This window comes from Phaseolus vulgaris, chromosome 8 (assembly GCF_000499845.2).
Source record: "Phaseolus vulgaris cultivar G19833 chromosome 8, P. vulgaris v2.0, whole genome shotgun sequence".
NCBI lineage: Eukaryota > Viridiplantae > Streptophyta > Magnoliopsida > Fabales > Fabaceae > Phaseolus > Phaseolus vulgaris.
The window spans coordinates 3,129,072-3,156,511 of NC_023752.2; the positions used below are offsets into that span (position 1 = coordinate 3,129,072).

General features: G+C 28.0%; 2 protein-coding genes and 1 long non-coding RNA gene across 3 annotated transcripts; 2 read left to right on the top strand and 1 right to left on the bottom strand.

Moving 5' to 3' along the window:
• The first annotated feature begins 10,499 nt into the window (after positions 1-10,499).
• LOC137826255 (transcription factor MYB16-like) lies at positions 10,500-13,920 on the top strand. Its single transcript, XM_068632150.1, has 3 exons — positions 10,500-10,766; positions 10,866-10,995; positions 12,562-13,920. Exons 1-3 carry the CDS (start codon positions 10,634-10,636, stop codon positions 13,442-13,444), a joined length of 1,146 nt encoding a protein of 381 aa, XP_068488251.1. The 5' UTR covers positions 10,500-10,633; the 3' UTR covers positions 13,445-13,920.
• A 1,585-nt stretch (positions 13,921-15,505) lies between these two features.
• On the bottom strand, positions 15,506-16,579 carry LOC137824344 (uncharacterized). Its single transcript, XR_011083243.1, has 2 exons — positions 16,460-16,579; positions 15,506-15,854 (listed from the first exon to the last, which is right to left on the bottom strand). It is a non-coding gene; the product is annotated as an uncharacterized lncRNA (long non-coding RNA).
• Positions 16,580-22,770: 6,191 nt separating this feature from the next.
• Positions 22,771-27,440, top strand: LOC137823460 (cystathionine gamma-synthase 1, chloroplastic). Its single transcript, XM_068628604.1, has 11 exons — positions 22,771-23,732; positions 24,168-24,271; positions 24,374-24,447; positions 24,533-24,701; positions 25,263-25,322; positions 25,426-25,629; positions 25,734-25,820; positions 25,903-26,010; positions 26,636-26,731; positions 26,870-26,988; positions 27,185-27,440. Exons 1-11 carry the CDS (start codon positions 23,255-23,257, stop codon positions 27,306-27,308), a joined length of 1,623 nt encoding a protein of 540 aa, XP_068484705.1. The 5' UTR covers positions 22,771-23,254; the 3' UTR covers positions 27,309-27,440.

Here is a 27,440-nt window from a genome sequence, read left to right on the forward strand (position 1 = left end):
CGAAGCTTAGCAATGATTTTTATTTTTTAATTCTAGTGGTTTCATTTAGTAAGCAAAAATACATTTGATATTAAGATTAAAACATTACATGTTTAATGTACACATGACCATCATCAAATTTTCCAAGACATTATAACTCTGAAGGGACTTTCATACGTTTCATTTTTCCTTTTTCTTATTTTCATTTTCTAAATTAAAAAATATCACAATTTTATTTTTTATTTTTTAAATATTTATATAAGAAACATTGGAAAATGCATTTTCTATATTTTTATAAAAAAAAATATTTGACATAAAAATTATGTTTTTTATTTTCTTGTAAAAATTTGAAAACAAAAAACAAATTCAAAATATAAGTGAATAATTATTGGTTGATTGTAAATTTATAAATGTGTAAATTACACACATGTGATCTTTACCATTATTTTGTATGATTTAAGCATTAAATTAATATTTATTTATGACAAAAAAACATAGACTTTTTACTTTATTGGCCTTGGCATTTAGTGTGTCCCAAAAGTAAGTATAAAGAATATATTTAAATAAAAATAAGGGTTTCAGTTTGCAAAGGCTTTAACCTACACTTTCGCTAAAATATACATGGGCTTCTAAGTAAGAAATGGGTAACTTAATGCTTTTGCTTCCTGAACGCAAAAAATTTCAACTTGCACCTATCATTAACGCGAAATGACTACAATATCCTTTTTAGTTTTTAAATAGGGATAGAATGCATATGTCAAAATGTATGTCGGATTTGATATTCATAATATATTTTTAAATCTTAGTTTCCATAATATTTTTTTCATTGGGCATTCTGAAATAGCCTTTTAAGAATATGTTTTTGAATTTTGTTTACTGTTATCTTTTTTTTCAAAAAGTATTATTTGTATTTCCGATTTACCTTTCTGGAATAGATTTTGATTTTTCAATTCTAATATAAAATTTCATCTTCAGAACGAGAAAAATTTATTCCTAATTTATTTTTTAAAATTTTATTTTTTAAGAATTTATAATTCCATAATCAAAGGCAATTCTGAAATTTTAAATTTTATGGGTGCAGAAAGTAAATTTATTAGGTGCAGGAAGCAAAAGCCGTAACTTAAATATGATAGAGGAGAAATAAAATTGGATAATGAGGCCCAAATTGAGTGGGCTATTCTATTTCAACTTTTTTTTTATATTTTTATCTCATATTTAGTTTCATGTGTTTTTTTTCTTTCAAAATTATATTTTATTGTTTTCTTTGTATAATGGAAACATATCTATACTCAATGAAAATACGTTTTCTTTAACAAAAACGTTTCTCCATTACGATAAAGGATGTCAAACTTATTTAAGTTTACATTTACAAACGTTCAATTGTGTTTTTAACTAAAATGTTATCATCACATCCTCGTATATTTATTTATTGATAATTTAATTATTCAAAACTCAATATTATATTCAAAATAAAAACTACTAGTGAAGGGTATTACAAACAAATCCTCTATAACTTATAACTATAAATATTATAAAAATCAATTAATCTCGCATATCAAAATAGCTTCTTTTACTAGAAAATTATTTGTTCTTCAACCAAAAGCAAAATCTTAGAGTATGAAGGAAGTTGAAAATATACCTATAAATTTTAGTAACCTATGAAAACATTCAAATCACCAAAACACAAATTAGAAGTTGAACCACTTAAGATACTATCTTTCTCATCTTATTAATCCTATAGAATTTCAAAACTTCCAGAAGAAAAGTAAAAAATAAAAAAAACAAAAATTTAAAGAGATTTACAACGATTTAGTTTTAAAATATTTTAGATCGAATAAATTTATTTTTGACTTAACACTAAAAAAAATCAATTTTAAAGATAAAAAAATTAGTCACTAAATTAAATATTATTTTAAAAATAAAAAAAAATATTTGTATATAAAGTAATTTTATTATTAATAAAATTTATAAACTAATTTTTAGATTAATATATAATTCGGTACTAAGATTTTAGCGATCAATTACTTTATCCTAATTAGATATTAATCTACAAATAAGTTTATAAATTTTATTAATAATAAAAATGTATATAAATAATATTTTTAGTATGTAATTTAGTTAATATAGTTATTAATTATTTTTTACTTTTAAAATTAATTTTTATTTAATTTAACATCATCATTTATCTCTCTTATGTAATTGGTGCATCTTGTTCCAAGTAGAATATTAAAAGAAGACACTCTTATGCAATGTTGTCAAATTTGTCATCACATTTGGTTCCCGGAACAATAGTCCTTTGTGGTAAAGGAATTTTGATAATTAGGTATGTTTATCTATTTAATTTTACATTTTAATTTATTTATTTCGACAAGGGATAATAAACAAAAAGAGGAATAAACCTCATGTAAATAAATTAAATAATTAACAGAATCTATATAAATATGTATGTGTGTATATAATAGGTATATAAACAAATTACAAATCACAATTTTTTTCTTTTTCTCCATGGAAGGACTTTATTTATTTGTATAGTCGTATGAATGAGTGTTATCATATTTTAAAAAATCAAGATTAATTTATCTTTATTGATATTTATTCATTTAAATTATCAAGTTCATACCTTCAACTACCAATTAGTTCAATTTTTTTATATGGATATATTAAAAAAATACTATCATAGTACATTATTGATTACAATAAATGTCGAATGCCTATTTTTTTAATATATATATATACCATGACTAGTTTCAGTTTATTTTAAAAGGCTATATTATTAAATAAAGAAATGGAGATACTTAAATAAATAATATAAAAATAAACGTCTAATGGAATGCTATCTTCAACCAAATGCCAAGAAATAATTAGTAAAATAAATTTAAAAACATCTTACTCAGTAATTATAGATATAAATATTATAAAATAACTAAACAAAATTGAGTTAAAAATAACCGTATAAATCACTACAGTTACAAATTATATAAAATAAATGAAAAAATATAATGCATAAAAAAATAATAAATATATTATCTCCTTGTCTTATTATTTGGAGTAATACACTACAATTTAGGTCAAAAATATTTTTAAAGTAAAAGCGAAATTGAAGAATTTTTTAGTAATTTTTTTTAGCTATTTTTGTATCAATTGAAAATTATTGGATGGTGTTTCATCTAAATAATATATTTTAAAAATTTAAAATGATAAAATATTTATATTATCTAATATTAGTAATAATAATAATATGGTTACAATATTGTACTAAAAATATTATATTAGAAATTTATATCATTAGCCGTATTTTGACTTATATATATATATATGGTGTAAGTATTTAGACACATTTTATGTAAGTAATTATTTATTTAAATAGCATGATATGTATCGTGGAATGTCTACATTTATTAAGTCATAATATACATTATATCTTATTTTAAAAATATAGATTATATTCCACAATTCTTAAAAGTTACAAACTAAAAACTCAAAAAAAAAAACTAAAAAAGAAAAACTTAAATGAATAAACTAAAAAGTGTACTTATAAACACTAAAAACATATTTGACATTTTTAATCAAAATAGTATAATGAAGATTATAAGTTTATTTAATCCGACTAAATTTGAGCCAGTGTGACACGAATGTCTTAAATTTGACATATTACAAAGGCCAGTTTTTAATTTAGAAAAAAATAAAAATAAGGTTCAAATTGACTTAGTATCACTTAAATATTTTAAATTTATATGAATAGAAATAATATTAATGAATCTATCATCAACGTGATATAAAGGCAGAACAGATATGAAGGACAAAAAGAATTTTTTTTTTCTATAAGAGATTTTATTCATAGGAAATACTTTATTCTATCCCCATTTCCAATTCCCATATAAAGAGAAACAACTATTTTTTTACCATTAGTATTTAAAAAATATTTCTTACTTCTAAATTAGCACATTTTATAATAAGATGATATATATATATATATATATATATATATATATATATATATATTTTAGGGATACAATTATTTAAAATATATATGATACAATATTTGTTAATGGAGATGGATTAACTTCCCCTACAAGTAAGTTGTATATACATAGTTTATTTCATAGCCTTTTATAAAATATAAAATTAATAAATTTAAGCGTGAGATATCATCTTAATATTTATATATTTTTTCTTACATGTATATCTACATATGTTAAACTTTAGATAAATTGAATTTTCATATATGTATCTATTTATCTGTCCATATATCCAACATTTATTATTATTTTCCTTCAATCGCAGCAAAATTTATAATTTCTCTTGAAAAGTCTAACTTTTTCCATTAACAGATAGAAAAAAAAACACTAAAATGAGTCATTAATAATAATAAATGTATAAAAATGAAATTAATTTTTTTGAATGATATTTAAGCTTATACTTTTACAACAAATATTATGTACAGAAGTTGAATGCAGCAACCACATAATAGTTTTTACAATGAATTGATTAAATATTGTATTACATAAATGAATGTTGATGTTAGGTTTAAACTTTGATATGTTGTAATAATTAAGATATATGAATAAATATGATTTAGATATTGTATTTGTTAGATATTTAACACATAGGAGTGATATGATATTGACATGTGTCATGCATGGGCAGTGATCATTTAATAGGATCATTAAAAGTAGACTGGACCATATCACAATGCTAGAGCTGGCAGTGATGAAGGAAAATTTAAGGGTGTGTCCCCATTGTCCCTTATATGGCCAATGTAGGACTTGGGTCCTTCAAACCTTTCCTCACACACCACAAACCCTCATTTAAGTTTTCTATTTTAGCCCCTTTTTTTTCATCACGGGGCCCCTTTTTGGTCTTTTCACCACCACATCATTCAATTAGCCCTACCCCAACCCTAAAGTCCCACTCCCCTAAATTGCCCCTACACCTCCCAAATTACCGAAAACCCCTCCCTCTTCAATTGTTCATTGGGAAAGTTCTTCAATGAACCTCAATGGTACCCCTTTTTTCGGTTCAACACTTCTAAGAACAAACATGGCTCTTGTGATGCCAATTTGGTTTAGCTAGGTCATGTGCTTTTTCCTCCTAATGATATGACAATCACTTTGATGAATTCATTTCAACAAAAGGCTTCATCTTCATGCCCTAATATTTATTCTAGTTACATTATTTAAATTTTAAGAGAATTTTTTATAAATATATAGTTTCATATTCGAATTGACATGTTTCGACTAAATCCTAAACCCTAAATCCTAAATCACAAACTTTAAATTCTAAATCATGAATTCTAAACCCTAAACCTTAAATCAAATTTAGAATTTAAATAATGGGTAGTTAAAACTTTAGTAGCTAATTAGATACCAATTTAGAAACTATTTATCAATAATAGAAACCAATTTAAAAATCAAAAATATTTTTAGCATTTAAATTGGTATATAATTTAGTCACTATAGTAACTAATTATTATTTTTTTTCTAAAATTGGTTTCTATTTAATGATTTTATTGTAGTGTTCATTATATAAATTGTAAAAAAAAAATTATAAATATATTATTGTAGGTATTATTTTCGATCTTTTAATATTTATAGGTAATTATTTTTTACACTAAGTTCATCGGATTCAAACTCTTCCCACTTATTTAATTGACCGAGTTCATCATCATTCAATTTAATCGCGTGTCAATAATACCAATAGAAATTCTCATACATAACAATAACTTTAAAAATATTAACATAATTTGACTCATTAGATTAAAAAAAGTAAATGCTCTATATTTTTAATAAATTAAATGCATTTATTTTTTTGAGGTAATTCTTTAAAAGTACTATAAAAATAATAATAATAAATAATTGTATAGCATAGCTTGTACGGGATCTCGAGCTACAATCCTTGTGCTATGTATCAAACGTTGGTCATTTAATAAAAAGATACTTTAGGATTGGGACCATTTTTATATGATATTGGAAAATTAATGAACATAAATTAATGCAATAACAAAAGAGATTATGAAAAGGTGTATGCCTCCACTTTTTAGCAACATGAGATCTTCAATTAGTAATTGCAAAGACCTAAAAATAATAATACACCATCGTGTGCATTCAATACCATCATGTGATGTACCATTTATCTCAATTAATTTTCTATTAATCCATTCTTCACTCACCCATTCAATGTTTTCTTTTGGAGTTTAATGGTTATCTAGCAAAGTAAGTGTAATCTAGTTCTCACTTCTTGGCTACAAAAACCATTATGCATAATTTATCTGATTATAAAATATTATTAATATACTTAACACGGTAATTTGTAATCGAATAATAATAGAAAATTATTTTACAATATTAGTTTTATGTCTTCTTCTATTTCTTTTGATACATGGATACTATATATATTACATAATGTATAATACTTAAACTAGCTTGTTACTAAAGTTGTCATGTAATAATTTTATAAAATTATTTCAAACAAGTTCTTAGTATTTTTCATGTTCATACAATTTTAAGTTTAAACCTATTAATATTTATTTTCTTAATTATTTTTAAAAATTAAAGCTGCATTATTTTTAAGTTATCATTTATTTATCACTTATTCTTTCACGTCTAACTTTTGAATTCTTCCTTTAGTTTTTTAATGTTATAAGATTTATAGGTTTGAAAATTAAAAATAAAGGTTGGGATCATGAAAGCTAAGAAAGATATTTATGAGATGGATGAAAAGTATATAACTTCATATATATATATATATATATATATATATATATTAAGAATTCATTAAATAAAAAAACATTCGATGGATGCTCCAATCCACATATAAAAATAAATAGTATACATTATTAAAAAATTAAATTATTTATTATTATTATTATATATAATGCTATACTAATTATTAAATTATTTTCAATTTTCAATGACAAATAGAATACTTTAGTTATTAAAAATTTAAATAGTCAAATTTTGGTCTCTAATGTTTTGTAAAATATGAAATATATATATATATATATATATGATCAAACTATTTTGAAAATATATCCTGATAAAAAAATTCAGCAATATTTATTTGTACATAAATACATGTCGTTGATCTAACTATTAAATTAACTTTTTATTCAATTGATGAAATATATCAATTTTATAAAATTTTAACACTATTCAATACTTACAAGATTAAGTTATAAATACACTTTCTTGTATATATCAATTACGTTCTCACTAAAAATTTCCGTTGAAAAAGCTTTTTTCTATCATTTTTGCAATCTATTAACTTTCCTTCCTTTTCTTTTTAAATTTATTTTTCCTTACTAGTTAGAATTGTTTTCTACATTTGTTTATATAACTAAATATAGATATTGTTAATGTAGAACTAAAGGGATTTAAATTGTACATATGTGAAAATTCTTACATATAACATTGATTATATCAAGAACTGATGTTATATGCCTTCTGCATGGTCAATTACAAAGGAAGCATGCAAACATTTTCGAAAACATTTTCCACATCAATCTATGTCATAATCAATGTCATTCCCAATAATTTTACAACTATTTTACTTATATGCCTATATTTTATCATAAATATCAATTGCAATTACAATGTACCCTTTCATCAAATAATAACAATGAATATAGAGTTGTAGTGTAATTACATAACTCATTTTTTTATGTTAATTAGCAAATAAAACGCAAGGAAAACGAATGTTTGGATTAATAAAAACGTATATTCCAAAAAAAAACGTTTAGTCCTAGATAAAAGTAAATAGGTAAATACCTCATCCCTAAGGACAATAAGAATGTTTGTCATTATAACTGAAGTTTTCTGGTGTGCATTAAGAATATCTTCTGCATATAGTCAGATACTACTGAACTAAAATGTAGAAATTACTGAACTAGGTTTTAATTTTCCCCTACAAAGTCTTCTTAATACATATAATTAGCAATGGAATTTTTACGTGGGAACCACTACAAATAAGAATATTACATGTATTTTTAAGATTAAGTTAGACAGTTAAATATAATTTTTTTATAATTAAATGTTAAAAATTAACTTATATAAAAATAAGAAAATTAAATATCATATTTTTTTATGAGTTTATTAACTTGCAAGTATAATATTTTATATAAGTTGATTAATTTTTTGGTATGATCTTTTATATGACTATATATATGTTCATAACTTATTAAACTTTCTACAAGAAATCCAATACTGTTAATATCCAATTACTTATATAAATTATATGTTTCTACTTTTGAATTAGGAAAAATAAAGAATATATTGTTGTTATAATTAGCATATTGAGACACAGCATTACCTCACCATTTTGTCCTAAAATTTCTGATTAAAGTAATAGGAAAACTAAAAACCAGAACTGAAAGGAACCATTCTTTGATCTCTGATTAGGTTGTAGTCAACCTGGTGTCGCTGGCAGAAATGATCGCTTTCATGACTCCATTGATCTAGCATCTTGGAACAGACAAGTCGACAATTTTTTAATCAACTTTAATTTTGTTTCAAATTTCCAAAAAGAGAATTGATGTTAACAAAACATGACTCCATTAAAGACAAGTTTGGGTGCTCATCTTTTAACATTTGCTTATTAAATTAATTAGCTTTCTTGTGCTGTATATATGATCACGCTAATTATTAACCTTCGGAAAAAATGTTATGACATTCTAAATTGGATATACACCTTTTGGACCCAAGAGATAAAAAACAAGTCAAAATAATGAATGTAATGAAGAAAATATAGGGAGAAAAATATTAAAAAAAATGTGTTTATAAATTAAAAATGTCATCTGTTGCCTTTATATAACATCATATACAGGTAGCCAACAATTATCCTTATCTTGTAAGACAGAAATATCTGTGTATACTTGGAACTGAGTCACGTCAACCTTCATATACATTCTTTCTAGAGAAACGAATAATTGTAGTTTTCTGTGTACACACATTAAAAAAAGTAAGGTAATTCTAAATATGTGGTACATTAATTATGTTAGTAGTAATCTTTTTTCGGGATCCCAAAAATACATATATAAGTGAAAGTTGTTATTATCTTATCTTACCGCTAGAAAATTATTAAATTAGATACTAGTTTAAAAATTAAAAAATTTATTTATATTTAAATTAATTTATATTAATAATTAATATCTGTCTTGGATGTACTTTTGTCTTGTTTATGCTGTGTTTAGTGCTAAGACTAATGTTTTGTGAATGATTCGTAATCGATGAAATACTTGTTTTAATTATTTTGAAAAAATTAGGTTTAAAGTTACTCAAATTTTTCGTAAAAGGAATGTGTATGTTGATAAGTTAACTAATTTATGATTTATTCATAGAGAATCATTTCATTGGTATAATAGGTTTACATCTATATGTTCTTAGAATTATTTATGAATAAGTATAGTCTAACTATGTATCATTTTGCTGATAAAAAAAAAAAAACTATGTATCATTTTTGTTAACATATGAGTTTTGGTTTAGTGGTTTAGTCCCTCATATTTTTGTATTTTTTTTAATAATATTTTTTTGATGTGATAACAGATTATTGTTGTTACTTGAGATGTCAGCCTAACTGAGATGTCAAGTTGCATAATGAACGCTTGACATGAAAACATTTTTATATAAAAAAAAACAGTTTCTAAGTTGATATCTAATTAGTTACCTAAGTTTTAAGAACCAATTATTTAGATTCTTGGTATCTAAAACCTTGATATCTAATTAGATACCAATTTAGAAATTATTTATCAATAATAACAATTAATTTAGATACCAATAATTTTTTTATTTTTCAAAACAGTATATAATTTTGTCAATATAACAACTAGTTATTTTTGTCTCTAAAATTAGTTTTTATTGGATGATTTTCTTGTAGTATGTGATAATATCTTATCTATTTTTTAATGAATTTATTGTTAGAAGAAAAAAAATATTAAACAAAAGCATATGACAGGATTAACTATAAAGCAGTTAGATGATAATAATTGAAGAAGTTCTTAAAAACTTACATAAGCTGATATGATATAGATGAGATGTATGGTGTTATTAGTGCATTTTGGCGTTGGTCCCCATGAAAGGCTTCATCCTCAAACGTTTCACAGCAACAGAAGAAAGATTTGAGAAAAATGAATTGACAAAGAAGTGATGGATGAAAATTGTGAAGAAGGTCCACAAATGCAAAGTCTCCACCCGTGTAAATAATTAAAACTCGTCCTTAGCAACGCCATAAATTCTGAGTAACGTGTCTCTAAAAGAAAAGTGGTGTGGCAATAACTCAGTAGCTCAAAGCTGTCAATAGGTTTAAAATTCTACCCCATACACTATGAAAAGACAACGGAACCACTCAATTTTCATTACTCACTCCATAAAGACTCACAAATGATGCATCCTACAGCATTCAATTGTAGGTAATGTGAAGGGCATTATCGTCGTCATCACAATATACATGCACACTCTGCGTCATCATCAACTTAGTTTCTTATCTCATATATTTATGCCGCTGACCTTTCTTCTTTCTCCATTATCTCTTTTACAACTCCAATTCGTTATCCTTCTCTCTCCCTCTCTCTCTCTCTCTCTCTCTCTCTCTCACACACACACACACACACACACTCTTTTCCTTAGTCTTCTTCTTCTCTATCAAAAACTGTTGTAAAAAAATGGGACGATCACCATGCTGTGACAAGGTGGGTCTGAAGAAAGGACCATGGACGCCAGAGGAAGATCAGAAGCTCTTGGCATATATTGAAGAACATGGTCATGGAAGCTGGCGTGCTTTGCCAGCAAAAGCTGGTAATCTTGTATATATGTTGATGTGTGTGTGTATATATGAATTAGAATAAAAAGTTTGAAGAGTGGTTCACTGTATTGGGATATGGATACTGTGTTCAGGACTTGAGAGGTGTGGCAAGAGCTGCAGATTGAGATGGACTAATTATCTAAGGCCTGATATTAAGAGGGGAAAGTTCAGTATGCAAGAAGAGCAAACCATCATTCAACTCCATGCACTCTTAGGGAACAGGTTTTGTATCTCTATAAAAACTTTTTTCTATATCTGAGACTTGCTATGGGGTTTTGTAGTTGTTTTCTTAGCCAATAGCCTTCTGAAAGAGAAAGAGAGTAGAGAGATTCTCAATAGCAGTATCATCATAACCCCTAAAATTTCCAATTTCTCAGTATTTTACATGTATGTAGGCTATAATAATTCTTCAACATGTGACAAGTCTTCAGGTGTTTTTGCTGGATGTTTTACTGGGGTTTTCATTGATGATTTTCACTATTTTAGTTGTATAATTCTTCTATGAGTACTGGATTTATGAAAATTGGTGAGGAGAAACAGTGATATCTGTGGCCACTCCTCACAGATATTTTGTATTTTGAAAATCAGTGGAATTTGATACTATTGTTTGAGTTCTTCTATCTTCCATGATAAAAACTTAGTATGTGTTTCAACCATTTTTCAAGTAGGAGCTATAATTTCTTTGCTTTTCCAACTCCTCCTTGTTGTGCAGAATGTCTTAAATGTGAGGGTATCTCAATTTCCCTAACAACATATCCTATCCCACATTTGCAACACAAGTAACTTTAATTGTGCCCTCTGTCATGTTCATACCCTGACACCCAATAATTTATTCAAGATGGTCCTTAAACGCAACAAAAGGATTTTCTTCCTCATCAAGCTAAATCAATGATCCATGAAATGCCATTTCTAAATTCAACATGCCACACACCTTATCTCAATGTCGCATTTTACATATATAATTATATAATATTAATTAAACAGAAACCGCAAGTATTTTGTATTCCTTTGTAACAAAAAAAATAAAGCTAAAATAAAATATTAAAATGATTTTAGTATAGTTTTTTTTAATGAATTTATTATATATTCACAGAAACTATCCATGGAAACCTGGTGCTCATTTATATCTAGATCCTCTAGAGCACACAATCTTCTCCTATTTCACTATATATAGCCTCTCCATGTATCTATTTCTCTATTTATGTTTGGCTTGCTCACATGCTTCTCCTTCTACATTTTCGTTTTTGCTACAGAGAATATATAATTTCCTTTTAAATATATATAGGCATCAAGAAGAGAAAAGGATAGAGAAATATATAATCTGATAAGAGGAGAAATATAGCTAAAAATAAGAAGTATTGATACAGTACAAGAATCGAATAAAATCTAATTTTATATAAAAAAATAATTAGTTATTATAGTAATTAAATTGAAAACTATTTTAAATAGTAAGAAAATTATTGATTTATAAATTAGTTTCTATTATTGATAAATAGTTTCTAAATTGATATATAATGTTTTTTTTACTAAATTTAGAATCTAAATAATTGATAATTAAAATTTCGGTAGATAATTAGATACTAATTTAAAAACTATTTATCAATAAAAACTAATTTAAAAATTAATAGTTTATTTAGTCTCTGTATCTAATAGAATGTTTCAACTGATGAAAAAGATGTTCGATATATGTATGTATCATGATTATATTAAGTAGTAGTTTATGGGTTATTGTATGCCTTTCATTTATTTGTATGACATGTTAGTATTATGTTTGGTTGTGTGTCTCAGGTGGTCGGCGATAGCAACACATTTGCCAAAGAGAACAGATAATGAGATAAAAAACTACTGGAACACGCATCTGAAGAAAAGGTTAGACAAAATGGGAATTGATCCGGTGACTCACAAGCCCAAGAACGATGCCATTCTCTCCACCGAGGGCCATTCCAAGAGTGCTTCCAACCTAAGCCACATGGCTCAGTGGGAGAGTGCCAGACTCGAAGCAGAAGCAAGATTGGTGAGAGAATCAAAACTACGTACCTCACATTCATCATCACCCTCCCTGCACCATTCTCTAATTGGCACTTGTGCATCATCATCATCTTCTTCAGCTCCAGTATTACCCTCCTCAACACGTTTTCTTGATCATGCTTATGGTAGCAGTACCAGCACGGTTGCAACTAGGATGAGTGACCTTGAGTCCCCCACTTCTACCTTGTCTGAGAACAATGCTCCACCAATTATGACTAGCGTGATTGAGTTTGTTGGTTCTTCGGAGAGAGGGATGGTGAAGGAAGAAGGAGAGCGAGAGTGGAACAAAGGTTTTCATGAATACAAAGATGGCATGGAGAATTCAATGCCTTTCACGTCTAGTCTGCATGAGATGACAGTGACCATGGCAACCACGTGGGGGTCTAGCACTACCACTGCACATGCACATGGACAAGGACATGTTTCTGAAGAGGGATTCACCAACCTTTTGCTCAATTCTAACTCCGATCACCGGAGTTTGTCGTCGGAGGGTGGTGGCGACTCTAATAATAACTGTCATGGTAATAGTAGTGATGGTGTTAACGGTAACGGAAACGAGTTATACGAAGATAACAAGATCTATTGGAACAACATTCTTAATTTGATGAACTGTTCTTCACCTTCGGATTCACCCATGTTCTGATCGAGTTGCATTGAAATGGGAAGGTAAATAAATCCTCAGTTGAATTTGATCAAAACATGTGTTGAATTTTTGAACCATCTTTCTGATATCAATATGTGGGGTGGTTCAAAATTTACATAGAGAGAACTTAATACAAAATTTCAACACCAGAAGAACTAGAAGGAGGGTCCATTGTTGTGTTGGAAGTGTTTGAATATTGCTGCATCCATCAAACGAAGGGCTATTTGATTTTCTTGAGTGTTGGCATTAGAAGGGAACATAAACACAGGGAAATGTTATAGTTTCCAACAGTATGGTTGTGTTTGTTGTGAATGCTTTCACATAGAAAATTAAGTGTGTGTGTCGCTTCCCTGCATCATTAAATGTTCATATTATTAAATTGTTTTGGGATATTTGACTTGATTTTACGTTTGTTTAATTGCTGGTTGAGGATATATATGTTTGATGATAATGGAAGATAGATTAGTGTGGTTGAATGACTTTGACTCCTTGGTAATTTCCTTTGCTTGAAATTGTATACAACAAATATCCAATAATAGAAGTATTTAGTATGCACTTTATTGGTGTTGGTTTTATGTCGCAATCTAACTATGCAAAAAATTTCATTCATTGCATTTATTAGGGTTCCTCTCTCTTCATTTGCTTGGCTGTCATCTGCTATATCAAGGTGAAAACCACAATATCACGCTTCAATTGTTTTACTTCATTTAGATTTTTTTTATGAGAACTTAATTTTGATTTGAACTGCTCCAGAAGAAAACAAATTTTAAATTGGGATATTATTTGTCTAAGTTAAAAACGTCTTCATCAACTCATGAGTAACATTACCAACTTTTTCACTTCTGTTTAACATTTTTTTCACAAGTCACATAAATGAATACTTGCACACTTCTTAACTTGATAAATAAATTACTATTTTACTAGTATCAATAATTAAATAAAAGATATATAGTAATATTATCGTAGTAGTCAAAATATTCAATGGTAATAATGACGAATATTTTAAGGAGTCAAAAGGAGTCATGGTTTTCTCAAACTTTATACTCTAAATATTTTAAAAGTAAATATATATATATATATATATATATATAATTATATTTTGTCTTGCCAAAATTTTATTTCAAGTTCTTGGTTTCTCAAAATTAATTTAAATTTTTTTACTCTTATCTTAATTGAAACCAAACAAACGTCCACGTTCAATAATGTGAGATGGGCTTCGGCCTACGTTGTAAGATGGGTTTCTTCTCTAAATGAGTAAACGAGGCTTGCTGAGATTAAATTGGGCCTATATTGACACGGGCTTCTTCTGTGAAATTACTTTCTGCACCCTATCACTGACGCAAAAATATCAAAATGTCTAGTTTTTAAATAGGAATAAGGAATGCAAGTAAAAATGTATTATAGGTTTGATATTTTGAAACTCATTTTCAGACTTTAATTTTCAGAATACTTTTCAGATTTCAGAATCTCTTTTTTCGGTTAAATTTTGTTTTTCAAAAAATATTTTTTGTATTACAGAATTACTTTTGCATAGTGAAAAATTGATTTTTCAATTTTACTCTAGAATTTCATCTCTTGTAACACAAAAAATCTGTTCCGAATATCTTTTTCTAAAATGATTTTTTTCATTTCAAGTTTTTTTTAGAGAGATTGCCCTTCTTCTGGTAAGTTCGAGAATATTTCTTCCAGCATTGCCATTAATTTCTTGCACCACCTTCTTATTCCAAAATGGACTACAGGAAGTGTAAAATATAAACTCCAGAAGTCCATTCCTTCGAATGTTGAGCCTATTTATTCAAAATCTTCTCAGCTCCACAGACTCGGTTCATAAATGTTTGTAGGCTTCACAAGTATCTTCTTGCAACTCTTTTTGAATTATACTATTTAAACTGAATCTCTTTATAAAGTAGCTTGATTCAATTTTTCAAGCCAATTCCATTTTCCAAATTCACTTAACACTCATAATTTGGTAGATTAAACCCAAATCATAAATATGTTAACTGAACCGAACTGTTTCTATAAAATCTTGTTGATGTTTCTTTTTATCAGAAAGGTTCAGTGTTCACAGACCCAATAATAACATCTGCACATTTAGATTAGATATCCAATGATGTAATTGTCACAGCCTCGTGGAAGTGCAATACAAATTGAAGAAATATGTTAAAACAAATACAACTCAGTTGGATTGAAAAAGTTATGCTGTGATGGATGATAGATTACATAGCAGATGTGTGAGGGAACTTGAGGCAATGAAACACATAATCACATAAACTGCCAAAACAGAATCTCAAAATTCCCAATATTTTTTATGCACCTTCAGATTAGGATTCGTAGGAGAGTAAAATTGACATTAAACACATGCTAGGCCACCCCCATCTAGTGGATTTCATGTCCATTCAACTGAAAAACCCTTTGAGTAAAGGAAGCAGAGAAACACAACCATAAGCTAAAGCCCAAATTTGTATTAAACTTTAAAACAGAACAATTTGTTTCCCAGTAATGGTTAAGAAAAAAACAATCAATTTACAAACAAAAAGGTTCAAGAAGAACCCCCAATGATTCAATTGGGACCATGCAACACAGGCACTGAACAAATAAAATAGTAAAAGCAGTACAGAACATATTTGGTCTAACTTCAATCCACCTATGTTGCATATGTATGGGTGATACAGGCAGTCCAAACATGTGAAGTTAGTTCTGCAAAGCGGTACCCAAAATTCATTGTTGCACATTAAAAATAGGCAACTCGTGATATTAAGCAATCACAGAGCCTTAGTACCAGTGCAGTGAAGATCATAGGAAATAGAACCACAAAACATCACAAATTCGCTAACATTCAAATCACGTCAAAATATACAAAATTAATGAAAAGAAAAAAAGAGTCCCAATACAACATATGCACGCAGTAGAATAGATGGTTGAAATCAGACACTATCCTCGACAATAAGAAAATAGTATCAGATCTGCATAATCTCCATACTCCAGAAGTGAAACTACAAAATGCAGGTTATTTACCGCAAAAGGAGCGGCTATGGAGCAGATAAACAAGTTCGTGTGGCAGAACGACATGGTGTTGGGAAAAAGGGTTTCAATTTATAGGAACAAGGAAAATTAAATTAGGGCATCGCATGGAACCCACCCAGAATGTATTTGGCTCCGCCAAAAAGATCGACGGTTGATAAGCTTGTGATGATGGGAATTCACTTATATACTGAGGACACGTGCTTTTCTAATTTTGGTGATGAAATCAGCGGCTCAGATTACACGCAGGGAAAATTACACTAGAAGTTGTTTTCTTATTTGTTAATCTATCAGTTTTTATATGGTCTATGTTGAGAAAAATAATATGATATTTTTTGATTGTATTAAAATTAATTTTTAATATGATATTTGTTATTTAAATACATAAATAAAAATGAATAAAAGTTTGTGTTTTAAAAATATTAAAAGAAACATTTAATACTAACGGATAATGGAAACATGTGTATCCGTATTTTTTTAAACCATTTACATATATTTAATATTAAAATTTAAATAAATAACGTTATTATTCACATACTTATATTATTAATATAAATTTATATTTTATTTTAATAAATACGAATAATACATGGAAGAGGTTTTTTACAAAGTTTTAACTTTCATTTTAAAAATTATTAAATAAAAACTAACTTAGAAAAAAAAAATTATTATATTAATTAAATAAAATATTATTTTAAATTAAAATATATTTAAATTAGTTTTTATTATTGAAATATAGTTTTTAAATTAATATCTAATTAACTACCAAAATTTTAAATTCATGATAGTTAAAACTTTGTAACTAAATGTTAATTTAAAATTATTTTTTAATAATAAAAACTAATTTAAATACCAATAATTTTTTTTAATTTTAAAAATAGTATATAATTTAATTAATATATTAAAAATTAATTATTATTAAATTCTAAAATTAATTTTATTTAATTATTTTTTAGTAGTAGCTGTATTTCAAAAGTTTATTGGATAAAAAAAGTCATGCTAAATTTGTGCTAATAGCCAGGCTCTAACAAAATAATTAAATTAAATAAATAAATAAATTTAAAGTTAGTATTTAAATATGATTTTACTAACTATTCAAAAATGATAAAAGAAAGTATTCGAAAGCATAACTTCAATGTTAAAAAATTCATCTAAGACAAAATCGTATTTGAAAACATGATTTTTTCACTTTAAAATTATTTTTTCAAACATGATTTACCCATTTTCATACAAGTTTTATAAATAAATTTAAAGTTAGCATTTAAATATGATTTTACTAACTAATTAAAAATGATAAAAAAAAAAGTATTTGAAAGCATAACTTCAATGTTAAAAAACTCATCTAAGACAAAATCGTATTTGAAAACATGATTTTTTTTCATTTTAATTTTTTTTTCAAACATGATTTTTACCCATACAAGTTTCAAAATTTATCTTTTTGGTAAATTTTAAAAAAATCCATCACCTTAATAAATTAACTTTAAATCACAGGACATCATTTAGCATCACTTTGATAATTCTTTATTTATTGGCACTGAGGATGCTTTTTTGTAAGAATTGTTTTTTGCATTTAAAGTTTTATGTTGACGAGAGAAAAAAAATAAAATAAGAAAGATGCGTTGGGTGAGCCATGACATGATTGATTATGGTCCCCTTATGTGTTATTGCTTAATAGTGAATGATGAGTGCGACATAACCAAATTCATTGTCCCATGAAAAGTTGGCAGAAGCCACATACATTCGCATATCCTCTTGTTGTCCTCTGTCTTTGTGTCCACACTGGTGCGGTGCATGCTGTCTCCATACTCCATGCATGTTATGGTGGTCCTCCTCATCCATCATTAACATTCCTTATTTTGGAAGATGTTAAAACTACACATCACATTTTTCACCCGTCTCGCTAAATCTTAAATTCTAAACTCTTGACATAATTAGATTTATTAAGTTCAATAGAAGACTATGATTAATTATTAGGTAATACGTTCTTAATTATGATTCAAAATTATAATCTGATTCAATAACAAATGGTTTATAATAATCATATAAATAGTCATGAGTTTTGAGAAAAATGTAAGTCTCCATTACACATTAATTACACCTAACATCGAATACAATACTAAATACTAATATCTCACTTGAACCTTAAGCGTCAGAGTGTCTTTTACATGTACCATTCAAATTGAAAAAACTTATGTGATATTTTAGTAGATATTATTTTAAAAATAATAAATATTAAATGTATTTTTTTTCACTTTTTACTTTTTTTAATTCTCTACAAACTATTCTCGTAATTTTCTCAATTAGACAGTATTTATTAATAAAATGATGGCGAAGTAAAAATCAAGGTCAACCGAGATGTTATCCTTGTAAGTTTTTTTTTTCTCTTTAATGTTTTTATTTTATCTTAATTTTTTAAAAATATTTGATGTTTGACATGTTTGATCATATAATAAAAGTGACATCTCTTTTTATTTAATTTTTTACCTATCTTTTGATTGATTTGGGTGTCTTTTTTAAGCTACTGTTTTGACCTTAGTACTTTAAGATTTTGTTTCTGTTTGGATAACAAACAAACAAAATCAGATAAGAAAGGCTTAGTTATATTATAAAAGTAATTAATTCTGACCTATATAATTATTATTTTTGTTGAGAAAAATAGTTATTTAGTTGCTTTTGGAATAGGTTGTAAATCTCACTATATATAAGTGTTATGTTAACTTACGGTAGTGTTGGAAAGGGGTATATTTTGTATGAATTGGTAAATGCGTAATTGGACATAAAAAATATTTTTCATTCAACATTTGAAATGAGTTGAAAGCATATAATTGATTGATTTGGATATTTGTATTATAATATAATGTTATTTTTTAAGTGTTTTACAATTATGGTGATGTTATTTTTAATAAATTTGAGTGTTGAATATGCATATATACTTTATTTGATGATATGGTTGATGAAAGAAGTAGCATGTGGAGTATAAATTTGTTTAGAATTGATAGTTTGAGTTTGAATTTTGTTTTGAGTAAGTTAATTACGTAGGATTATGATTTTGCCTAATTTGCTTTAACACAAGAGAATACACCCAATGAAAGATAAACCTCAAACTTAATTAGCAAAGTATTATTCATCTAACAAATTCTATGAATTTGTCTAGTAGATGAGATTTCATCATGTGAATCTTAATCTGTGAACAAACTGAAAATTTATAATGGATTGAATTTGCTTATTTAATTTTAATATGCTTATGAAAATCTTCCTGAATGTTAAATTATTTAATATTGAGTGAATATATGTTATTTTTGGTGATGTAAATTGAATTAAAAATATGTTATAATGATAATGTATGTATGTACCTATCAATCTTTGAGTGTGATTGATAAATTGATATATTACGTATGATTTAAGTAATTACAAACTTAACATTTGTGTAATGATTTATATGACATTACTTATTAAGAAAGTATTAATAAGATATTAATATAATTTGTGAAGTATTAAGTTATGAGATTTGGTGATATTTTAATCTTGTGATGAAAAATTAATAGAGTTTTAATACACTAAATTGAGGATAAGAATCACCTATACTTAATTAAAAAGTGTATAAAAATTACTATGTTATAAGAATTGTTTCACCATATCTATATTCAAATTATTATATTGTTGATGTTGACTTAGAAACAAATATTAGTTTCTTTTAACTTAATACTAATATTTTAATATTTCAGAAGCACTCAATTGCTATACTTATATACCACTTGTGATATGTTATACTAGGTCGATAATATGATTATGAATTTTATTATAAAATATATATTTAAATAAACTATTTCATATAACTTAAATGAAATAACATGCTAATTTTAGAATAGGTATAAATTTTTATTTTTATTTTAGTTTCTTCGAAGAATAAACGTTGGTAGAGGAATAATATATTTGTTTATAAATTTTTTACTCATTATTATTTTAATATATTGTTCTGGTATAATTAATATAGTTCTATATCATTCAGGAGTCGAGACCAATGACAGTTTATATACTCCTTCCTCTTTCGATCCACTGAAATGTCTTTAAAGAACAAAATCGTGACAGAACACCAATTTTCAAACGATGATTGATCTAACCATATTATCTATTGGACTTATGGTTGAAACAATTTTGTATTAAAACTTAAATTTTATATTGTTAGTATTATTTTAAATGAACATAATTTTTTTTTATCTCATAAATAGTTTATTTTTGTTTCCTTACACTTTATATTTTTGTAATACTACTTCTTTTATATTCACAATAAAACAAAGTCTATAACAAGTAGCATTTATGATACATAAAATAAAATGGCTAACTATAATTTGTACACATGTTAAAACAGTCTCTAAATAATAATTGAAGCACGCAATGAATCATTCCTTAATCACTTTTACAACATGTTAATTGAATTGAACGTTTTAGAACTTACACACCAGATAAATAATGTCAATTTTCTTTCACTTTCCCTCCATCTTCTAAGCCAACTCAACAAAATAGAGTTTGCAATAGTGTTGTCAAGAAGAATGTTTAATTCTAAGTTGTTCGAAGAAGCCTATGTTCGCTTTCAAATTCAAAAGATCCCATAAGAGTGGAGGACACTGAAACCAAGTGCTAAACAAGTCACTATATTTTAATATAGTAATATATATTAAAATTTGAAATTAAAAAATTAAAAAATATTATTAAAAAATTATTATTTTGAGTTGTCAAAAATAAATGTTTGTCGGCTTTTAATAATATAAAAAATTTACCATTTTTACTGAAAAAAACAATAATACTATTTTCAGACTTCAACATCTGAGATACAACAATGAAATTTTTTGACACTCTTACTCCACTCTACACCTCAATAAATATTAATTTATTATTATTATTTTTTTAATTTTTTCTAATTTTGAAAATTATTTTAACATTTTATATTTTGCTTATATTTTCATTAAAGAGTTTTTTTTAATTTTTTTTTATTACAAATATTAATATTTTGTTATCGGTGTAAGGTGAAGTAGGTTGTCAAAATAACATCACCCTTCAGCAACAAGAAAAACAAAACACTCGCTTATATCGCGGGACTTCTCTCTGTTAGAATTTAGCTTATGTTACGTATTTTTAGACAAACAATATTTAATTCAATAATATCTAAATAATGACAAATAAAAATGGTGTGTAATGTACATAATAATTAGATTCTAACCTTATAAATAATACAAATGAGTTAATAATATTTTTTTCTACACAATTTTCACTTTTATTTTTATTTTTCTATTTAGCATCATCTTTTACTTTTTTTTCTCAAATAACACTATTTTCACTTTTAAATATTTATAAAGGAGAATGAAATAAAATATTTTATAAAGTATTTTGATGTAGAAAATAAATGTAAACCCTAAATTTTGAACCCTGAATCTTAAAACATAAACCATAAACCATAAACCGTGAACTATAAACCCTAAATGATAAACCATAAATCATAAACATTAACCCATAAACACTAAACCTAAACCCTAAAAAATTATAAGAAATATTATATAATCATATTTATTATTATAATTTATGACATATATTCATATATAACTCATTATTTACATAATCTCTAATTTAAATATATTTTTTTAAAATTATAATTTATACATTTATTTTTTTATTAAACCTAATAATAACTTATTTTTTTATTATTATTACACACGTATCATGAATAACTTAATTTTTATTTATAATTTTTTAAATCATTCAGTTAATTCTTTTATAAAATATCTAAACAATTTTATTTAATTTGTACTATTACTTATTTTGATATCCTTTTAATTTTTCGTTTGTTTTAATTTTATAAATATTTAAATTTATTATAATTTTATAGATATTTAAAAGTGAAAATAATGCTATTTGAGAAAAAAAGTCACGGAGATAAATAGAAAAATAAAAATAAAAGTATGCTGGATGGAGAAATAAAAGTGAAAATAGTGTTATTTGAGGAAAAAATTTATTAATAATTTATTTTGCTACTATTTGTAAGATAATTATTATGAAAATAAATAAGAGATAAAATAAAACTTGCATAATAAAAACAGAAGATCGTCTTTGTACTGAAAAGCATATGAGTTAAATTCTTTGTACTATGAGGGCATATAGTATTATTTATTCTTATCTTCCTTTCGGTTAAATTTTTGATGATGAAAAAGACCGATAAACGTACTAAGAGACATGCACTCTAGTTCAATTCAAGAGGATAAAATTTATTAGCTAATAGTGATAATAATGACGTGTTTACCTATTTACGTATTGGTATTGAAAACTAAAAAAAAGTAAACATTCTGAGAAGAAGCAATGACTTTGAACACTTGATCGAATCAGGAAAACGGGAGCCATGGGATTGAAGTTGAACGCTCCACATCGAATCACGCTTGAGTTGTAAGTGGAAATGGCGAACGAAGTCGTTAGATGAAAATCCAACGGCTAGTTTTGAAGAGTTCAGGAAGTGTAGTTGTTTGGTGGGTGTAGGAAATGCAAAATCCCTGGAGTGATATATATGATGAGTAGTAGTAATAATAAGGGAGAAAAGAAGAGGACAAATGAGTGACGCGTAGATACTGTGTTATGGTTAGAGTGGAGTATTATATAAGGGCGCGAGGGTTCCATTTGCAAATGGAAGAGTAGAGAAAGTGGTTTTAGTAGGTATAGATAGAGAGGGGAGAAAGAGGGGAAGTAGGTGAAGGAGAACAAACCGAAACCGATCGCACGAACAAAACCCTTGAAACGACGACGAACATGGCCGTTTCGAGTTCGCACATGCGTTTCACCTTCGAGTGCCGCTCCGATCCCGATTTCTCGCCACCGCCGTCTTTCGACAACCTCCGCCGCCGCAACTTCCGCTCGGTCGGATCCGGCGCTTCTTTCCACGGCGTCTCCTCCCTCATCCTCCGCTTTCCTCCCAACTTCCAGCGCCAGCTCAGCACCAAGGCGCGACGCAACTGTAGCAACATCGGCGTCGCACAAATCGTCGCCGCTTCGTGGTCCAACAACAGCACCAATAATCCCTCTGCCGGGGCTCCGGCACCGCCCGCGGTTTCCGCCGCGGACGCTGCCACGGCGCCTCTCCTCGTCAACATCAGCGCCGACGAGGACATCGTCGTTTCCACAAACGACGCCGTCGCCTCCGCGGCCGACAATAACGGGGTTGTACAGTTAAATCGTAGTTCTTATTCTTCGTTTTTGAAATCGGATGCAAGCAAAACGATTCATGCCGGTACGTGAGAAATGAAAACTTGTCGTTTTCTTTTTTATGTCATAAATTTTCATTTATTTTTATTTTCTTAGATTCGTTTACTTTTCAATTATATAATTAAATTTAGATGTGGTTTGCTCGGATATCTATTCTTTAATTGTTCCTTTTCAATTCTTTTGTACAGTTTTTAGATTTTTCCTTCACATCGGATGTGATTTGATTCAGAAAGAGGCCTTCTCTTTCTTTTTGTTCGTATCGTACATACTTATTCCGTTGTTTACTGTATGCTTACTGTGATTTGGTATTTTTATTAGTTTATGTGACGTTTGATTTAGGATTTAAATTATTTGTATTGTTTAAGATTAGACTAGTTTTAATTTCCTTGGATGTTATTATTGTTGATTCTTGGCTATGTTGTTTACGAAGCTGATTGGTTTTTGCATTTGAGTAATGCAGCTGAAAGACTAGGTAGAGGTATTGTGACTGATGGAATTACCACTCCTGTGGTGAACACTTCTGCTTACTTCTTTAAGAAAACCGCTGATCTCATTGATTTCAAGGTACTATTCTTTGAACTGTTATGTAGTTTTTATTCGCCTATTTAAACAATGAACAGATGAACGTCCATTATTGGTGTGGCTGAGCTTTCAATAATTTTGCAGGAGAATCGTCAAGTTAGTTTTGAGTACGGGCGCTATGGAAATCCAACAACAGTGGTTTTAGAGGAGAAGATAAGGTATGTGTGCTTGGACTTTACGATGATCTTGTAATGTGTCGAGTTTTGGGGTCATTTAATGAGGCTTGTTGTCATTATGAACCAGTGAACTGGAGGGGGCCGAATCAACTGTGATAATGGCATCTGGGATGTGTGCTAGCGTAGTCCTATTTATGGCACTGATTCCAGCTGGTGGACATCTTGTGACCACTACAGATTGTTATAGGAAGACTAGAATATTCATAGAGACATTTCTTCCAAAGATGGGGATCACGGTATATTTTCTGCTCATTTGGTGGTTTAATTGTATTTAGTTGTGTGGTGTGCGAACAGCTTCTTATGTTTGTCATGTTTCTTTTGCTTAAATATTATTGTGTGGATTGAAATAATGCTCATTTTCATTCCTGTTGTTCAAAAGATTATATATATGCATTCATAATTTTACTCAAATATTAAAAGAAATCTCATGGGGAATTATACTTCTGTGAGTTTGGTTTTCGCGAGTTTAATGCTGTTGTGTGATCTATAGGGTTAACTCATCTAGTGGAATAAAGGTTTTGTTGATGTTGCTGTTTCCTATCTTTTTTTTTCAGAATTGAATGATTAATAGTGGCATGTAGCATAGATGTCTGGCTAAAAGTTTGATAGGTTTTTAACGGAAAAATTTAAATAGATATCTTAATGTGAATCTTATTGTCTCTTAGTTGGTAAGGTGGACATTTGATGTTTGCAATGGGTTACTTCTGGTAGATTTTACCTTTGTCCCAGGCATGCATAACCATGATCATTATAGATTTGTTTTAGATACGTAACAAAGTTTCTTTTTTGATGAGCAGACGACTGTAATTGATCCAGCAGATGTTGGTGCCTTAGAAACTGCTTTGGAGCAGCACAATGTTAGTGTTGGAGAGAGTTGTTGGTTTCATTTTATGGATTTCTATGATATTTCTGGAATTAAAAGATGGTCTAGAGTTAATATAGTATTATATAATTGTGCAGGTGTCTCTGTTCTTCACTGAGTCTCCTACCAATCCATTCCTCAGATGTGTTGACATTAAGCTGGTTTCAGAGCTTTGCCACAAGAAGGGGGCTTTACTCTGCATTGATGGTACATTTGCAACACCTTTGAACCAGAAGGCCCTTGCCCTTGGTGCTGATCTGATTATGCACTCCTTGACAAAATACATGAGTGGACATCATGATGTAAGTCAGTCTTTTCTTCAAAACTTAGTTTATTGGAAACAACTCAAATATTTAAATTTCAGTTATTCATAATTAATCATCAAAGAGCCTTTTCCTCCCTTCAGGTCCTTGGTGGTTGCATAAGTGGTTCAACTAAGGTGGTTTCACAAATTCGGACTTTCCACCATATTTTGGGCGGTACTCTTAACCCGGTAGGTCATTTCTATAGAGTTGACCCTCCATAGAAAGGTAGCCTAGTTGGTTTTTGTGTCTAAAATAATGCTTTTTCCACAGAATGCTGCGTACCTATTAATCAGAGGCATGAAAACGCTGCATCTTCGTGTACAGCAGCAGAATTCAACAGGAATGGGGATGGCCAAAATTTTAGAGGCACATCCCAAGGTACCGTGGAATTGACATGCACGCTGTCTTGCTCTCTGTTCATGTCATTTTATATTATTAATTTTTTAGTTGAAGTTTTATAAATTGTCGAATGAGCTTGTATGATGATGATTTGTATTTTATTTAATCTTGCATTTCCTCCCTGATTACATTCGTTTCGTTTAGAAGTGTGGTTGAATTGTTTTTCATTTCATGTAAAAATGAAGTGTATGCTTTATGTATTTCCTTAAGGGATGAATGAGTACTAAACTGTGCCATGTGTGAAGAGGTTGGTTTCTTTTGAATTTTTTATGTTGTGATACACTTAAACTTGAATCCTTGTTCTGCAGTTATCTTGTTTATTAATGATAAGTAGTTTAGTATTATTTTTTTTTAGTAGCCGTTGGAATGGATGCCATAGCTCTTCTGGTGCATAATTTCTTGGGAATGAAACTGTATACATATATAGGTTCTGCCTTCTTTTTTTCCTCTTTGAATCGTCAAATGCATCTCTACATTTGTTGCATTGTCATATGCATAGTGTATTTTGTACCATTACCATTTGCAATTTCACTTTATAAATATTTTAACGATTTTCGTGTGCATCTTATGTGAACTGGTTTTAATGACATACTTCTATTGGCAGGTGAAGCGGGTCTATTATCCAGGCTTGCCGAGTCATCCCGAACATGAACTTGCGAAGAGGCAGATGACTGGTTTCGGTGGTGTTGTCAGTTTTGAGGTGGGAATTTGCTGAGTCGGTATTCAAATATGTGGTTTGCTAATAAAATCCATTATTTGTTTTGCTTATATAAAGAATGATGTATTTGAGGCCACCATATGAAAATGTTTTTTTAGAATTAAATTGGCAATAATGCAGATTGATGGAGATATACATACCACAATAAAATTTGTTGATTCCCTGAAAATCCCATATATTGCGGCCTCGTTTGGTGGCTGTGAGAGCATTGTTGATCAACCTGCTATTTTGTCTTACTGGTACGCCTTACGATTCCTTCTTTAAGTTGTCTTGTTAAGGATTTGACACTACACGGGGCATCGGTCCTCTTTTTGGATGTGACCTGCAGTGAAAACATGTTTACCTGGTCCTTTTGTGCTTTATAGTATAAAAATTATATTTTTTGGTTTATTTGTTTAGAGATTGTATATTTATTTTTTATGTATTGGGCAACAGGGATCTTCCTCAGTCAGAAAGGGCGAAGTATAAGATTCATGACAACTTGGTTCGCTTCAGCTTTGGAGTTGAAGATTTTGAGGATTTGAAGGCTGATGTCCTGCAAGCTCTGGAGGCTATATAGTTCACTTTTCCTGATTCACCCTACTTCTTTTATAATCCTGCTATTCTGTTCCTTTTTCTCATCATGTCTTGTCTCTGATTTGGATGTTATGAAACTTGTGCATTGCTTAAATTATAACTCTATTTCATATTA

Coding starts and splice junctions, on each gene's coding strand:
- LOC137826255 (XM_068632150.1), top strand. CDS start 10,634: ATGGGACGATCACCATGCTGTGACAAGGTGGGTCTGAAGAAAGGACCA. Junction 10,767..10,865: donor TGCTTTGCCAGCAAAAGCTG/GTAATCTTGTAT, acceptor TACTGTGTTCAG/GACTTGAGAGGTGTGGCAAG. Junction 10,996..12,561: donor CATGCACTCTTAGGGAACAG/GTTTTGTATCTC, acceptor TGTGTGTCTCAG/GTGGTCGGCGATAGCAACAC.
- LOC137823460 (XM_068628604.1), top strand. CDS start 23,255: ATGGCCGTTTCGAGTTCGCACATGCGTTTCACCTTCGAGTGCCGCTCC. Junction 24,448..24,532: donor GTTTTAGAGGAGAAGATAAG/GTATGTGTGCTT, acceptor ATTATGAACCAG/TGAACTGGAGGGGGCCGAAT. Junction 26,989..27,184: donor CCTGCTATTTTGTCTTACTG/GTACGCCTTACG, acceptor ATTGGGCAACAG/GGATCTTCCTCAGTCAGAAA.